General features: G+C 40.1%; 1 protein-coding gene across 2 annotated transcripts in view; it reads right to left on the bottom strand.

Moving 5' to 3' along the window:
* Nucleotides 1-6,144: 6,144 nt before the first annotated feature.
* The window catches only part of Map3k20 (mitogen-activated protein kinase kinase kinase 20), a 172,132-nt gene continuing 160,162 nt past the window's right edge, over nt 6,145-18,114 (bottom strand). For both annotated transcript variants that reach the window (XM_008855275.2, XM_017794913.2), the window contains exons 17-20: nt 15,147-15,263; nt 12,845-12,919; nt 9,815-9,965; nt 6,145-6,882 (exon numbers count right to left, since the gene is read on the bottom strand). In XM_008855275.2, coding sequence (XP_008853497.1) covers nt 6,179-6,882; nt 9,815-9,965; nt 12,845-12,919; nt 15,147-15,263 — 1,047 coding nt within the window. In that variant the 3' untranslated portion in view covers nt 6,145-6,178. The remainder of the gene's footprint in view (nt 6,883-9,814; nt 9,966-12,844; nt 12,920-15,146; nt 15,264-18,114) is intronic.

Here is an 18,114-nt window from a genome sequence, read left to right as displayed (position 1 = left end):
GAGAGGGCAACTGCCAGGGTAGGCTTTCCGCAGAGCTCTGTGTACTGATACACACAGCATCACTCTTTGTTGTTCCTTTGACAAGCAGTTATAGAAAGCCTGAATTCTGAGTGCTCTGCTTAAGGGTAGACCAATTACCTACCAGGCAAGGAGAAGCTTTTTGGGAAAACCAGGCTGGCCTTTCCTCTGAGGGTCTCAGTACCCCCAGAATCTGCTTCTAGTGAATATGCTCCGGAATGTAACCAGGGTCTCAGAGTTGTACTCAAGAATCAACTCACATTGTAAAGCCCACAAGAGATGGTTATATAAAATCAGAAGGTCCATTATTTTAACACTAGATTTAACTCGGGCTGGAGACTCCTACTAAAGTCACTTAATGAATGTGCAATTACAGCAAGAATTTAGAGTATTTGATGATTTCTTATACTGATTAATCAATCACTCCATTCATTTAACAAACAGATTTGAGTACTGTTTTGAGCTATACTGGTGACCAAGATAGGTACAACCCCTGCCTTATGCAGCTAATATCCTAGCCATGCAAATAAATACAAACTGCAGTATTACTATGCAATGTCACATTATGGTGATGCTTAAGTAAAGACAGTCTTAGTCTTAGCATCCATTTTAGCCAAAAGGGGGACCTAAACTGCTCTAAGAACCTGTTCCTTCAGATTACTCTTAGAACTGTGTTTTTGAACAAGGGTTCATTCTTTCTTTTATTGAAACAGTATACCCAGCATGAAATGGGGACGTCAAAGTTGGATCCTTATTTTATCAGAGGATTTTGTCCCTTCTGACCCCTACAGGACAGCACACATACAACACAAACAGGCATTATCAATTTAATCCCTGTTGCTGGCAACATAAATGGAATAATCTCTGTCGCGTCCAACAAATATTTGTTGTTTGCAACACTCAGTAGGCAAAACATAAATACACATTCATACATTATTCTGGGCCAAAAGCAAAGAAAGGTCATGAGGCATTAAGTTCATATGCCTGGATCACAGGAGGAGCTCAAGGTTCAATGAGCTTGTCTACATTATAAATAAGCTAAGATTTATTTTTTGGTTTCAAGGTTAAGTAAAAGTCATTTGTCTAGACTATATCCATATTGTAAAAGTCATTACTACACAAACTTGGGGACAATTACAATAGAGAGGGATAAATGATTGAGTAACAACTGAGTAGCCAATATAAATATGAGTAACCACACCTGTTCTGTGTGAATGAACAGGGTAGGACTGAGTGGGAGCTGCAGCACAGGAGATATTCCCGAGAGGGAGCAACATCTTAGCTGCAAACTGAAGGCTGACTTAGTCACACCAGACAGTGGAAGTAGGTTAGGGGTGTGCAAAGTTTTGAAGTCAGCAGAAAAGAGGGTGACTAATTCAGTACGGCCGAGTGTGATGCCGAAGTGATTTCCTGTGGGCCTGAGGAAATGTGATGCAGAAAGAGTTTGTGTGCTTGATCACATGACCATTACCCCCATAGGTCTGTATTTCTCCAAGTAGATTCTCATGTCACTTTGGAAGAGCCTTGCTAGTTAATCCTATCCTACATATGTGTGGTTAGATAGATAGAGGGCAGCCTGTGTAAAGGTATTGCTTGTAGAGGATGGCTGGCTAATCTTTTCTTTCAGCCAGACCCTGAGGGCTTGAGTAAGACTCAGTTGGTAGTAGGGAAGAGATCTCTCTACTGGAGTTGAGTAAGGGGAACATATCAGTGCTAATTCTTTTTTTTTTTTTTTTTTTTTAAGATAGTGTCTCACTATGCTGGTTGGCCTAGAACTTGCTATTTAGACTAGGCTGGCTTGAACTCATGAAGATCCACCTGCCTCTGCCTCCTGAGTGCTGGAATTAAAGACATGTACCACCATGCTCAGTATCAGTGCTGGATCTTGATTTTAGATGGAATGAACTAGGGGATCAGAAATCTCCATTCTTCAACTTTGTTGACTTGGTCAGGCCTGGCCACTGGTTAGGCAATAGTCAAGAGCAAGAGAGTAAGAAAGAAACCATTGGCTCAGGTATACTAATGCTTGGACACTCTACACTGTGGAGCTGGCTCTTCCCCACCTCAGTCACCTTGTAAGTTGGTTGTAGTAATGCAGGTGAACAAGGAGGAGCTGGGTGTCAGGTCTTATGCGCTCATCTCCTCAGGGCAGTCTGGCTCCAAAGCAGCTTCTCAAATCCAACAATGACAAGAGAATGTTCTAAGCTTCCTAAAGTATAGTCTCTGTAATTTCAAAATTAAGTGATGCTTCATCCTGAGCAAGTTGACACAACCAAAACATCATAGCTCATTACACAGTAGTTTCTGAGGCCAGCATTCCAGAAGTGTTCCACATCTGTACCAACTTGTCAAGGTGGGAGGACACATTGTAGAGATGGGTCCTAGAAAGCTTATAAAGTGTTTTGGTATCTCTACATTGGAAAAGGCAGAGTGAAGTCAAAGTACCTTGAGGTATGTCCAGGATGTTTTGACCATGCCATGTTCAACTACTGGACATTCTTACCACATTGTTTTGGCACCAGGATATTTTGACTCATATTTACGAGTAAAATAATTCAACCAGTTATATATTTAAAAATGTTTTTGCCAAGACAGAATGTCAGAGCGAATGTTATTATGTTGATTTAATTTACTATCGAGTATAACATTGCCCATTTTTAGAGTAAAAAAATTTGTGTGCATGACGTGTGTATGACGTTTGTGTATGTGTATCTGTATGTGTGTGGTCATGGGCATGAATTTGGAGGTCAGAGGATGGCTTTCTGGAGTCAATCCTTACCTTCTCCCTTATTTTAAGGCAGGTTCTCTTTTGTTTCTGCTGCTTTGCTTTGTACTCCAGGCTAGCTGGGCCTTGAGCTTTCTGGCCATTCGTCTACCTCTGTCTCCCATCTCACGGTAGGAGCACTGGGTTATAGTGCTGCTGCATCTGGCTTTTTTCTATGGGTTCTGGGGATCTGAACTCAGGTTGTTAGGCTTGAGCAGCAAGCACTTTACCCACAGAGCCATCCCTCTGTCCCTTTTATATGAAATTTTCGCCATACTTATTTTCCCCATGCGATTAGTATGTAATTTAAATTTCACAAGCAAGAGTTTATATATCAGAATATTTTTTAGTTCATATTTCAGTTCCTACTTCAACCAATGACAGCGTGTATCTCCATAAGCTTTCTTTTTGAGGGAGTTCCTTGACCTAATGTTTCCTCAGAAACATTGCACATCTGTACCAACTTGCTGAGGTAAGACATATTATAAAGAAAAGTCCTAAAAAGCTTATAAACTATTTTGGTATCTCTACATTAGAAAAGGCAGTGAACTCAAGAGTTCCCAGGTAGATTTTACTGTCCTAAATTTCACTATCAGTTATTTTAAACATATTGCAGTTTAATTTTTCTCTACAAACTATATTCATTGTAAATTGGCTGAAAATAATTGACTGCTCACGTGTGTGTGTGTGTGTGTGTGTGTGTGTATGTGTATGGGTTTGTATATATGTGTCCTGTGCTCTGCCAATGAGCTACACCCTTAAGTTCTTATCCTCCCCTCCCTGTTTCTTGACATCAGCTTCTTGCAACTAACATACTCCTGATTGTTGGAAACTGATTTATTTTGTTTTCTGGTTTTGAGGATTGAACCCAAGGCCTTAGGAATGCTAAACATGTACACACGACCACTGGGCTCTTGTTTAAAATTTTTTATTTTGGCAACTGATTAATTTGATGATGCATGTCCTGTCAATTCTTGCTCTTGACTTATATTCATTTCTCAACCTGGCAAATGATGTTTGGTGACTAAGCATCATTAAAAGAAGAGAAAAAGGAACAAGCCAAAAGGCACATCCAACTCTTATTATTTCTTTACAACCAAAAAGCAGACTGCAGATGTTCTTGTTTTGATTTTGACTGGAAGCATTGATGCTGACAAGTATTTTTCCACAAGATACTACAAAGTGGTCAGTTTTGTGGGTTGTTGGAATAACTTCTTTGTGATCACCTACTGTACTAAATAGAGCTGACAACATACAGTCATTTTAGTGTCAGCTTAGAGTCTCTCAGGGTCCACAAAAGCAAGATGGTGGAAAAGTGCATAATATAAGCAGTCACTTGATTAGCATCTTTTAAACTAGAGCTGTTGACAACTACTCACACTGCATATTTTGCAAATTAACACCAGACTTTTTGTTTTTTTCTACAGTGACTGATTCAAGACTGCATTCAGCTATTGAATGCTCATTGAAGAAAATATTTTATTGCCTATTTGGTTTTTTGTTTGGTTGTTTTTGCTTTTTGGAGATAGGGTCTTCCTGAAGCCCCAGTTGGCCTGGAACTTGCTATGTAGACTAGGCTGGCCTTGATCTCACAAAGGTCTACCTGCCTCTGTCTCCCAAGTGCTGGGATTAAAGGTGTGTGCCATCACACCTGGCCTCTTCATTTTTGAAATAGTATATTAATACAGACAAACTTTGTATTAGCCTGCTTTTCTTTAAATTTTAACATAAAGAAGGGACAAAGGGAAAAAATAATTGGAAACAGACTGTGGTTGATATAAATAAGTTCTGTAAGAAAGGATACCGGTGGAGAAGGCTTAGCAGCTTTAGAAGTTGGTTGCCCATGATGGAAATGCACCTCATACCCTCACTAACTGATCTTGACTTACAGGCTCATTGCTTTACTTGTAAATAAATGCAGATATCAAACACGAAGACTTTCATAAAATCAAGTTATTGAATCAACGTTTAGGCCATGACAGTTTCTCTTGTTAACGAATGTAATTTCCTACCACTTTGACATTAATGCTACCCAAATTCTTGGTGATCCCAGCAGGCTCCAAGTACTGTAATTGGAGCGGGGTGGCTCCTCTGAGAACATGCACATATACTTTGAAGCCCACTTTTCATAATAAAGAAGACCTCTCAAACCAATGGAATACCCATGAATCATCTGGATTCCTAGAGGGCATCAAGAATACTGGACAGGACAAAGGATACTTGATGTTCAATGTTAATGAATTCTGAACAGATTCTCAGAATATTGAGGGTAATGTTTATGATATAAACACATGATGTTTGCTACCACGTCATTTTTGACTTGCAAAATATGAAGCATTTGACAATGCTTCATTCATATCCTGTCTTCAAATGCTAGTATCTCACAAGCTTCCTGTTCTAGACTGCAAGTAGTCTCCTCTTAACCCCAAGCTTTGGAGAGTTGATGTGCTGCAAGGCCGGTTTTACTGTCTTGCTCTAATAGAGCTGGCGGTAATTTTAAATTTCTCTGGCTTTTAGTTTGAGATGTTATTATCCTTCTGTTTTCTTTTAGTGTTTAGATTTCTGACATCTCAAGAGGCCTTTATGGACCTTGCTTTTTTCCATCTTTGTTCCTTCTTTGATAAAGGTGGAAGATAACACTCAGAGTCCTAGGAGCGTGAAAGGAAAACAACCACAAATCTCCAGATCATTTAGGTCTTCAGTTTTGAATGAACTCTATTGAATAAACATCATATAATAAACATTACTTCAATAGTCTTTTTTATTACCTAAAAGTGACAAGTCAAATCAGTTCAAGTCCAACCATAACAGAAACACAAATATCTTACTAAAATAAATACTAACTAGCAGGGTTGAGATGAGTGAAGCAGCTGTCTTGGGCACAAAATTTAGAGACATGAAAAAAGAAATCCCCAACAACCAAAATAAATGGTATTTTAACACAGTATTAAAAAACAAAACGAATGCAAAAATTTATGATGAACAAAATACCCTATTTGAGTAAAGGATTGAGGACAATGGCTTGCTGAGCCCTCACACCCTGGAACCTTGGATTTGAGGGAAAATAGTAAGATCCTGCATTCATCTAGAATTTTGATCTTTTCTGTGGCCCTCACTTGCTTCATTCTAGTCTCAGCCTGCTAAAGAGGCCAGTGCTTGTCCTGAAATAAATGGCATAGCTTTTCCCCCTTCAATATTAACTCCAGGAAAACACGGGTCGTTATTTTCAAATCTAGTTTCCACCACTAGGCAACCAACATTGATCGTTTTAGCCCTGTTTCAATTAGGTATTTCCCGAATCAAAAACTTGTCTTTCTTTTGTTACTTGAATCTGAAGATGTCCTGTTACCAGATAAACACAAAATCTGCTCAGAAAACCCCAAGTGGCTGAACCCATCAAAAGTTCCTCCGCCCACGGTGGCTGCCTCGGGCCCGCTCCTTGCTGGTCTTGGCCGGAAGCTGCCTGTGCGCCTTCTTGCCGTACTGCACCTTAGTCCACCCTCCTTCGCTGGCTCTGCTGTCCTCTTCGCTGGCTCTGGAGGCAGTGTCCGGGTGCAGAGGCATCCCCGGGATGGTCCTCGACAAGTGCCGGTCATCTGGGCTCCTCTTGATGTCAGGGGACTGCTGGGCGTTCAGAGCCGACTGAGGCACTCTGTAGAACTTTCCAGAATACCTTTCTCTTGAAGGTGTGGAATGCTGACTTTTCCCACTGTATCTGCCTTTGGGGGAAGAGTTGAGAGACACACTGCCGCGGTAGTATTTGTTTCGGCTTCTGTCTGAATAGCGGCCCCTCTCGGAGGAGGAGCTGTCGGTGTTGAGACTGGAAATGCCGCTGTCCCTGGAGTTGAGGTGCAGGGAGGAGAAGTTTTTGGTCAGCCCGTACTGTGTGGGGGAGGAGCTTCGGGATTGATTGATAGGTGTGATCTGCTGGTACTTGACAGGCTTCTGGGTCCGCCTCACAGCAGCAGCATAGGAACCCTGGTTGGCAAAGTGTGAGAAGAACGGTGATTCCAGGATGGGGTTGCTCTGGGACCGCTGCAAAGAAGTGTGGGACGCGATCTGCCGCAACCGCAGAGTGTCTAACCACTGGCAGTCAGCACCTGCAGAAGAAATGCAAATGAGCATCTTACACGCCACAAAGCAGCATGCCTAATTCAGAAGCCTGGCTAATTCAGAAGCCTCGCTCAGGAACTCTCAAGGCGGCTTGGAATTTACCATTCATAGAAGTCCCAGGCTAGGTAACAGGACGTTTCCCTTCTCAGGGGGTTATGGGAAGGGGAAATACAGTGTCACCAAGAATGTGTTATGTGGTCGGCATTTTTCTACCATCTGCTGCTGTGATTTTGATGGAATTAGGAACTTCACATGAGTGGAATCATCCAGTATCACAATGCCATCATTCCCTCACTTCTCTTTAAAATTTAAGCTTCCAGGCCCGAGTTTGATCTCAATCCCCAGCAGCCATGTGGGTCAAGGGAAGCTGATGCCCTTCTGGCTCATGACAGATGTGCTGATGTCCATAATGGACAGTCCTGCCCAAAGCAGAAGTAGTGTGGGGTGATGTGCTGGATTCTAGGATGGCTTACCAACTAAATATGAGAACAGGGCAGGACTGGTGCCTTCTAGGCATCGATATGCTTACCTGGCAACTTAATAAATACAGGAGGAGGCTGAGGGCAAAGCCACACAGTGAGTATGACGTAGTTAACATAGACATTTGTCTTACCACTGCTGCACTTTTAGTGATGGGAAGCAATACATCCATTTAAACCAGTGGCTGAGGGACTTTAGGGGACCTTTGAATCACCTGGAGGGCTTCTTAAAATGTAGACTGCTATTGGCAACTGATGGTTGCTGGGAGGAAGAGTCAGTCTCCTTTAAGGGTGAGACTCTTGGTAGGTTGACCAGTTTCCAGTGAATTGACCCACACTGAAGCATCTGACAACGTGCTTTTAGCCAGAGTCTTGCTAAAATCCCAAACCCAATATGGTAGTTACAATGTCTCCTGATACTTATTTGTAAAATAATATAAGCAAATCAACTCTGTTGACAAAGGTGAACAGGCTTGGCATGCTGTCAAAGAATTTGTTGATGGCTTTTAGGTGTTCTTCAGGATTCTGGCCACCTTGACTGGTGGTCATTTAAGAATATTCGGTCTGTTACAGAGGCCAACATAAGGGCTAGGCTCTCATGACTCAGTGATAGATACCTGCCCTTGGGGGCTAGAGTCCTGGCTTTGTCTCCATGCCTGACAAAGAGCCTTCTGGCATGGTATCACAGAGAGAGTCTCCTCTTGGGGTAAAAATGTGCTGATCAGAAAGCATGCATTTCTGGTGTGTAAGGTAGGTATATTCTCATGGAAAAGAGGGAACTGTAATGGGTTTGAATACATTCACCTCTAGCGTATTTGCTAGCATCTTAGTTCTTCAGTTATTAGAGTTTCTGGACCTATAAAGTATGCAATCAGGAGGCTTAACATTTTTAATTAATTAATTAATTTTATGTTTATGAATGTTCTGTCTGAATGTATATAGTATACCATTTGCATGTCTGGGGCCTGAGGAGGCCAGACAAGGGTGTCAGATCCCCTGGAACTGGAATTACAGACAGTTGTGAGCTATCATGTGGGTGCTGAGAATTGAACCTGGATCCTTTGCAAGAATAGCAAGTGCTCTTAACTGCTGAGCCATCTTTCCAGCATTGTGTAGTCAGTACTTTTGTTTGAATTCACCAAATAATGATCAATTTGACAGCCAGTCAGCTGACCTACCTCTGTTACTCTAAATTGTTTTAATTACTATTACCATTATTCATCATATACATTAAAGCTTTCTCTTTATCATCTCGTTACAGGTTTTTTATTACATTTCTTGTTTACTTATTTTGTGTGTGTGGCAGTCAGAGGAAAACTTGCAGGAGGTAGTTGGTTCTCTCCTACTTTGTGGGTCCCAGGGACCAAACTCATGCTGCCAGGCATGTTGGCAAGTGCCTTTACCTGCTGAGCCATCTTGCTGGCCTTCATCATTTCTTCTTTCCTATTTTACTCTACTTTTTTTCTCCCTCCCTTCCTCCCTTCCTCTCTCTCATTGGTATGCTTTCATGTATCACTGTGTTCAGGATTCAGGAAGTACTGGTGGGCTAGGGATGTAGCTCAGTAGTAGAGTGCTTGCCTAACATACATGAAGCCCTGGGTTCTATTCCCATCAGCCCATAAAACTGAGTTCAGTGGCCCATACCTGTAATCATAACACTTGGAAGGTGGAGGCAGAAGGATCAAAAGATCAAAGTTATCCTCAGCTACGTGTAAACAGAGTAAGAGGCTTGGGATACATGGGACCTTGTGTCAAAAAAAGAAAAGAGGGGCCGAAGAGATGGCTCAGCAGTTAATAGCACTAGCTGCTCTTGCAGAAGACCAGGGTTCAATTTTCAGCACCCAAGATAGTGGCTAACAACTCTCCTGTTCCAGAGGATTCAATGCCCTCTTCTGACCTCCGAGGGCACTGCACAACACGTGCGCTTACATACATGCAGGTATAACACTCATAACACATAAAATAAAAATAAATTAAGAAAGAAAGGAAAAACAAGAGCTGATGACAGCAGTTGCTTTTAGGAATGCTTGCTAAAAGAATCATGTCTTTATTTACAGACATACTTTTAGGAACTAAATATGCAGATATAATTTTATTTGTCAATGCAATTTAACTAACTACTTTTCATCCTTTATCAGTTATCCAAATATTAAAATTTGTTACAGTATGTTCATATTGATGTCTATAAACACTACTCTGTAATCTGTTTATTAAACCAATATTATAGGGGTGAATATGATCAAAATACATTGTGTACATGTATGAAAGTCTCAGACTAAAATAAAAAAAAACTATATTTAAAAAAATAAAAATATTGTAAAATTCAAGAAGTACTAGATTAGAAATCTGTATCTACTCACTGACACTTAATTTTGTGATGGGATGTCATAACTAATGTTCTGGATTTGGGCACAGATGCAGAACTTGAGCACTAACTTACTTGAGTCAGACCTGCTGCCAGGGTTGCCCTCTGAGTTGGAAAATAAAGTCTGGATGGCAAGCTGGACGGCCTTCACTTCATCCTGAGGCTTCATTCTACTCCACTGAATTGAATGGATGTGTTTAGTGCTTTTTGGAGTTCTAACATCACTCTGTTAAAGAAAATCAAGGAAACCCATGAGCATGCAATATACATTTATAAAATGGGAAAGAAAATGTAAGTTATTATGTCATTTGCCTAAATTTGAAAATTTAAATAAGCAGAGAATTTTCATCACTTATTCCATAATGGACTCTAGTGCTTTCTTTTTCCTCTCTCTGTTCCTCTCTTTTCCCATTCCATGCCCCTCTGTCCTTACTATAGTACTTAAAAATGGGGTTGTCTTCTCCTAGAATTTAAAACATTTGACAGAGCTCATCTCACCTCTTTGATAAGAAATTCAAAATACTTTTGTTTTTCATACTTGAAATAAAGTATTTGGTTGAATAAATGAACACTGACTATCTTTTGGTCCCAGGGTATTTCGTATATATAGACATCAAGGTGGAACTAGGCTGCCACAGGGTGGGAAAAACGGAACAGGTGCACAGTGAGACAGGATCAAGAATGAAGAAATCCGGTATTAGGAGAGGATACCAGATTAAGATGACAGTTCTTGTCCTGAACAGTCCCTCATCACCAGGTGTCATACATCAGCAGATCAAAGCATCTGTATGGCGGTGGATGTAGCTCAATGCCACAGCATTTATTTAGCATGTAAAAGGCCTTGGCCTCTAACTAAAAGGAGTCTCTAGGTTCAATACGGTTAGGAAAATATGTCTTTAAAATCTAGGAAATGAGAAATACAGAGCTGGCTTATCATCATGGAGTCTAAGGAGAAGGAGTAGGAAGAGGAAGAGAAGGAAGAAGAGGAGGAAGAAGATGAGGAAGAGGGGGAGGAGGCGGTAGAAGAGGGGCAGGCGAAGAGGAGGGAGAGGAGAAGGAAGAGAAAGAGAAGGAAGAGGATATGGTGGGGGAAAGGAAGAGGAAGAGGGAGAAGAGAAAGGGAGGAAGTGGGAGATGAGAGAGAGGAAGAAGATGAGGAGGGAGAGGAAGAGGAGGTGTCAAAGGGTAGTAAGAAAGAGGGGTGACAAAAACAGGGTGTGGCATGTCTGCAGAGTTGTCAGGAGCAAGCATAGCTGAAATCGGGCTGCTCTAATGTCCCGATTACCGAAAAGAGGGCTTTTCCTGGGAAGTGAGGACCAGTTAACCAGCATCAGTATCTTCTCCACTGTAAGGTCCTCAAAAACCAACACCCTCCTTTGGGTTTTGTGCCCTGTAAGCAACACTTTCACAATGAGTATAAAATCAGATGCCTTGTCCCTTATAACCTGAGTGTCCTGCCCAGGTAAGTGAGCACGTAGTACTGCTGTCACAGTTACTGGCTTGCAGTCTTTAGAATGGGGTGGCCAAGGTTTGGATGCCTAATAGCAAAGAGTCAGAATGTGATAGCTCAGGAAACCATCCCAATAAAGCAGTGTATGAAGTCTAGTCTGAGAAAGTATTGGAAACACTGCAAAGCTCACAGGTGGGGTGACCAGGCAAGAAACAGTGTTTTCAATGAGAAGACATGGATGTGAGCTTGTCAAATCTGTAGCTGAGCCTAGACCTCAGGTTCTTTTCTCCCAGTCAGTTTTCTTATCTGCCAAATGAAGAGAACCACATCTATCTTTCAATATTTACATGAGGTTAGTGAGGCACAGCAGATGTACTTGCCTTTTACAGTTCCTGGTTTACGGTGAATCCTTAATAAAGCAGTCTTGAACGAATGAATGAAAGACATGCATGTTCTTCCAATGGTAGATATATACTAGAATCTTCCAGTGTCCCCAGACTCTGTACAATAACTGCACCTCCCCCCTGAGCCTGTGTCACACAAGGTTTCTACATTTCTAGGGTCAATATCCCTCCGGCCATGGAGACCTTGTTGATTTTTTACAAAATTATTAACATTAAATGTGTTTCTTGAACACAGAGTTGAAATATATTTTCAGAGAGATAATTTTATAATAGTGTGAATTTTAAAGAATTAAGGTGAAAGATGTGCAGAAAGTCTTGTTGATTTTTAAAACATAATCAAACTCTCTCTGAAGTTTAAAATGTTCCCATTGACTTCTTACCATGCTTCCTGTATGTAAGTCCTTACTGGAGCCCTCTGATCTGACCCTGCCCACCTGTCGAGCTTCATCACTGCTCTTTGTGTCCTGGGGACTTGTACTTGCTATTCTGTTGTTCTCTGACCATGCAATCTCCTGACCCAAGCTATTCTGTGTTTCCCCACCTGTTACTCTCTGACATAACTTATTAGTGACTGATTATTCTCTATCCCTGTCAGCAGGTACTGCTATATGTATACATTTTAATAGTATGTTCTTTAAAAATGTAAGTTTTTCTTTTCATATAAAAATTTATCTGTTTTAAAGACATGTGCAAACGTGTTAGTAGGATTAAAAATGTAGGAAACAGCATATCTTAAAATGAAATGGAGATCTTCTTTAAAGGGTAAAAACCCATTCAGTTTTATGTCTTACAGAGTTTATACTGAGTTCAATATTATATAACTGTATTAATTCAACAGTGAACCTAAAAATTTTATAGCCACTTTTCAAAGAGATGTATCTTTGCTCTAGAAACTTTTATTAAGTATGTTAAAGTTGTAATGAAATGCTTCTTCTAAAAAATAAAAAATATATATAATAAAAAAATAAAAATAAACAAGTCCAAAAAATTAATTAATTAAAACAGGTGGTTCAATCCATAACTAATGAAAGAAGAGACAAGGTGTCACCCTATTTTCTATCAGGCAAGACTATTGTGTTACCTTTCCTTCCTAATACCTTATTAGAGAAATTATATTCATCTTCCTATATGTGTGTTGTTCTATAATTTCTCTTTCAATAAATCCTAATAACCTCTAAGTACTTGGAGGGACTAGATAAATCCCTGCTTACTGGGTAGTGAAGCTTCTCGTCTTTCTTTTCAGGAGCTTACCTCATACGTGACAGTGCACTCCACAGTCTGATCTTTCATTATTCCTACAATCCATTTCTCCATTACAAATGGTGGCTGAAACACAGAAATTAGGATGGTATAGAATCAGAATTCAGCCTGAGCTGCCATAGCAGATTCCTTTGAGGCCAGTTGTACCATACAGCATTTGAAAAACACGACATAATATCAGATTATCACGAAAGTCATACTGGCTTACAACATACATATGGTTTGGGCTTTGGTTTTTTTATACATTTGCAGAAAATTTCTTTGAATGAATGAGTGGGTGATACGCATGTCCTATTGATGGGAGATGGCAGTCCTGGTATCCCATAGTCCTCTCTGTCTTTTTTGTTTTTTGAGACAGCATTCAGCTATACAGTCCTAGTATGCTTTGAACTGGTGATGGTCCTTATGCCTCAGCCTCCCCTGGGATCACAGATATACCACCATATTGGTCTCAGTCCTCTGTTACATAACATGCCACATTACTCAATCCTATCAGTAGGTCTTACTAATATTTGCAACAAAAAGCTCTCTCAACATTAAGATAAAGCCATAACTACATGAGAGGCCCCAGAAGTGTCTTCCTTGAGGGCAATCAGTGGCTGGTATAGTGACTTAACCACTCAGCTTTCCACTCTGTCAGGCTACACTGCCAAGTTGTTTGTACAAATGAAGACACTGTGGTAATATGTTCCCACTGTATTAAAACAAAGGATTAATGAGGACGCCTGTTCTTAGGTAATTCTGATGAAAATAATCTCTATTAGTCAGTTGTATTCTCCTCCCATCCCCTTATCCTTCCAGGTTCAAGGCTTTGAAAGAATGTGTGTATAACAAGGGTATAGAATGCATGAGAGAGATTTAACTGGGTTGGTTTAATAGAAATTAAGATTGTTATTGTTCATGTTGGTGGTATACAGTTCTGTAAATTTCGAATGGTCTGCCCAATCCTATTTTTCCTGCAAGTCCTATTAATGTTGGTGTGTGGTTTTGCATCAGTGCACAATAGCAGGCACATCTATATTCAGTTTTATAATTCTATCATGTTATTTTTGTAATAAGCAACTTCCTTCTGCTGGTAAGCAATAGCTGGATTTTCTTAAGGACATGGGAGAGAAGGGACAACTGTTGCAACTGGCAAGGACATGACTGGGAACCAGGGGAAGGTACCTAACCTTTCTAGTCTTCAAGATGTCAAAATATTCTATGTCCCCACAACATAGGGAAGTTAAAACCAAATTGTAACCTTCACAGATAAAAAATGCCATTGAAATGAATCCCAGTTATGCAAAGGAATCCAATAATGAATACCAAATCAGTCTACTTGATGAGTCCACTTGTAAGTTAGAAGGACTTGGGTGTTCAGCAATCTTGTGCTTGTGTAGAGAACACATTTACAAGTCTAATGTCATGGCTTTGCAGACTCATTTGGCTTCCTATTTGTTTGTACTCTGGTTCTTTGCCAAAAGTTCCATTTTCTTCACTAAAACCAAAAATCATAATTATTAGTAATATACCAGAGTTGATGGTTATTTGAGTTTAGGATGACCATCCTACTGACATCATTAGTTGTTTGTCTGAAGTTGAAGACCTTCTACCACTGAAATTTACACTTTTTTTTTTCTAGTACGGTTGGGACAAAACTGAATTTTTTCCATGCTGAGGAGCAAGTTGAGGATTTCTATCTGTTTTTTTTCTAGTGTTTCTAGAGACTGGAGCATAGTAGCAAGCACTCTGACTACTCTAGGAATTTCTAGCTGTGAACTCACCGAAGCTACAAAGACGTCAACATGTGTTCCTCAAATACCTTCATCTCAATCCTTCCAGAAATTGAACTAAATCAGGCTGGGGCTACAGCTCAGTGGCAGGCAGACTGCTGAACAAGCATCAAGGCCTGAACTGACTCCCGTATTAAAGAAAAAAAATGAAATAAGGAAAGTTTTCATCTTTACAAGTTTTTCAAAGTTTAAGTCAGTCTAAATTTGAAGTAAATATTTCATTGATAACATCTTCTTTCCTTTCATAAATGACAGAGTGAGTATAAAGAAATGTAGGATTAAAAACATTTAATGATATTTTTTTCAGTTCTTTTTAGTTCATGTAGCATAAGTGGATTTTAACAAAAAAATTATTATCCTCTCAATCTGCTAAATAAAATGTGCCTTTCAACAGTCAGCTTGAGTGTGAGCTGATGTGAGCATCTAGGAGCACAAAAGCCCACTGCTGGGGTATTTTAATGTCTTTGTTTGATATATGTGAATTCAAAAAAGCTTTTAAGCTGTAAATAGAACCTTACCTTTGTCATCTTTAAAATCTCGGCATCAGGGAGGCTCGTGTTGAATGTTACATCTTTTACGTAGGTTATTGCAATTTCATCCCCATCTATCTCCATATACATTTTCCACTTACAATCCTGAAATTAAAAGCAAAATTATAGAATTAAGAGAGTGAAACAATTTCTTTTCATTTTAGTGTTTTATAACACATGACGTATCTAAATGAAGTCTTATGGGAGTGTTTTATTTTTCCTTTTTCCAAAGAGAACATGAAATTTGATGCCTTTCTATAGCTAATAACCCCCAGTTAGTGCAACCCTGAGACATTATTTATCAGTTGAAGTGCCCTGTTATAGGAGTTGCAAACTCAAAATTCCAAAGGGGCTAGGAGAAAATTCAAATGAGTAAAAGTCAGGAAGTTATTTTATGGAACCTTTATAACTTTTTATAACAGATCCATTTAATTTACATATTAAACTTTACAAGAATATTTTATCATTGCTACAAGGAAATGTTCAGTTCCCTGCCCTCTTTTTGGTACCATATAGCCCCTTGATCTACCTTTCATTTTCCCAGAACTGATAATGACATGGGCTGAAATGTACCACAAAATAAGGATTTTTAGATGGCCGGAGAGATAGGTCAGTGATTAATAAGCAAGTTAAATGTAAAATTTTAATGACTAGATCAAGAGGGCAGGTATATGAGGGTTTGATATAAAAATTCAACACTGCTGTATAAAGAATTTAGTAATAAAACATAAGAGGATAAACATTGGATATGCAATTCAAGTTTCAACTCTGGATCATAAATTTACATTCTCTCACATCTTTTTGAAGAACAAAGAGTTGAGGGATTAAGGATATCCCACCAAGCATGCACATGTTGAAACTAGAAAATGTTTTCCTGAGAGTAGAACTGATTGTTCACAATAGCAACTCAGACACAGTTCTTGGGAAGAGTAGAAAAAGAGGCTGTTGAAACCCTATTGGCTTCACTAGGAAGCTGACTCTGTGATGGTTAATATGTTCACCTTGACACAATTACTTAGAAGCCAAGCCCCTGGGGCTGGAGAGATGGCTCAGCGGTTAAGAGCACTGTCTGCTCTGCAGAGGACTCAGGTTCGATTCCCAGCACCCACATGGCAGCTAACAGCCATCTGTAACTCCAGTTCCAGGGGATCCTGTACCTTCTTCTAACCTCCTGCACAATGCCTGACACAGATGCACTTACACACATGCAGGCAATACACTCATACACATGAGATAAAAATAACATTTTTTACAAAGAAGATAAGCCCCTAGGAAAGCCTGTGAGAGATTAGGTTAGGTAAATTGAAGAGGGAAGACCCACCTTAACTGTGGGCATCACCATTCCATGGGCTGGGGTTCTCTACTGACTAAAAAGGGGAAAGTGGGCTGAGTATTAGTGGGTTTTTTTCTCTCTCTCTCTCTCTCTCTCTCTCTCTCTCTCTCTCTCTCTCTCTCTCTGCTTCTCAGCTGCAGATGCGATGTGACCAGCTGCCTCAAGCTCCTGCCACTATAACTTCCCTACCATGATGAACTCTATTCTTGAACTGTAAGCCAAAATAAAATAAACCCTTCCTTCCTTCAGTTGGTTTTGTCAGGTATTTTTCTCACAGCAACAAAGCAAGTAATTAATATGTGCTCCAAAGTTGTGTCTCTTCACACTGCCAGAGCCACTTGGTGGCTGTTCTAGGCATGTTGTTGGGCATTGACATCAAGTTTTTTATTTGATAATCAAAATAACCATGCAAATTTGGCTTATTTTCCCTTTAGATGAATGAGGAAACCAAGGCTCAGACCACAAGGCCAATTGTGGTAGAGATGGAATTACAACTGAGCAAGATGGTTGGGGAGATGCTAAAGGGGATGGCAGTCAGAAGTGGGAGGGCTAGGCTCACTGGTGGTTCTGCCAGACTCCACAAATTGGATGAGCTGTTGACAACAGGCAGGAGGAAGAATAAGTAGAAATTTCACTGATAAAACTCAAAAGCCACTGATAAAACTCAGGGGTCCTGCCTGCAGTGACTGCCCCCTGCTTTCCAAAGTCCAATTCAGAGGGTTCCTGATCCAAATAATAGGGTTATACCTTTTATTTTTAAAATCTTTTTTTTTGGGGGGGCGGGGAGCTGGAGAGATGGCTCAGCAGTTAAGAACACTGGTTGTTCTTGCAAAGACCTGGGTTCAAATCCCACACATGGCAGCTAACAACTGTCCGAAACTCCAGTTCCAGGGGATCCAACAGCCTCTTCTGTCCTCCATGGGCATTGCACAACATGGGTGCACTTACCTACATGCAGGCAATACACGCATACACATAAAAAAAATATAAAAATTTTAAAAAACCTTTTTTTTGAAAGACCCTTAACCGAATCATTAAAGAGGACAGCTATAGAAGCAATAAAATTATAATCAAAGAAGCTATAAGACAAGGGAGAATATTAGCCATTTCATCAAAAGGTAGGTACAAAGCTGGGGGAGAAAGAGAATGAGTAGGTACTAGTTCAACTAAAGCACTGAGTGTAATTTACCAATGTCTTGACTTAACTCCTAAGGATTATTAGGGCATCTATGATGTCACTGTTACCTAGTTAAGAAAAGAAACCTACAATTAAAGTAAATGGGTTTCCTTAAATTCTACTCAGTTTCAAATTACCCTAAAGTATCCTTGAGGATTTTATGTAAATACTAGGCTGTAATCAGTGGTTAACTGAGCTTCACAGAACACAAAACATAGACATCCAGATGCCCTGTAACAAGGTGTTACCTAGTAGATTGCTGAAAAGGGGTTCTTTTTAAAAAATTTTATTTTTATTTTATGCATATGAGTGTAGTGCCTGCATGTGTATAAGTGCACCCGTGTCATGCAATGCCCGAAGAGGCCAGAAGAAGGTGTCGGATTGCCATGGAACTGGAGTTATAGATGACTGTTAGCTTCCACGTGGGTTCTGGGAATTGAACCCAG

The sequence above is a fragment of the Nannospalax galili genome, unplaced genomic scaffold, assembly GCF_000622305.1.
Source record: "Nannospalax galili isolate Female #2095 unplaced genomic scaffold, S.galili_v1.0 scaffold346, whole genome shotgun sequence".
Taxonomy (NCBI): domain Eukaryota; kingdom Metazoa; phylum Chordata; class Mammalia; order Rodentia; family Spalacidae; genus Nannospalax; species Nannospalax galili.
Note: the sequence above shows the minus strand (reverse complement) of the source record. Positions and strands in the feature narration are given on the sequence as shown.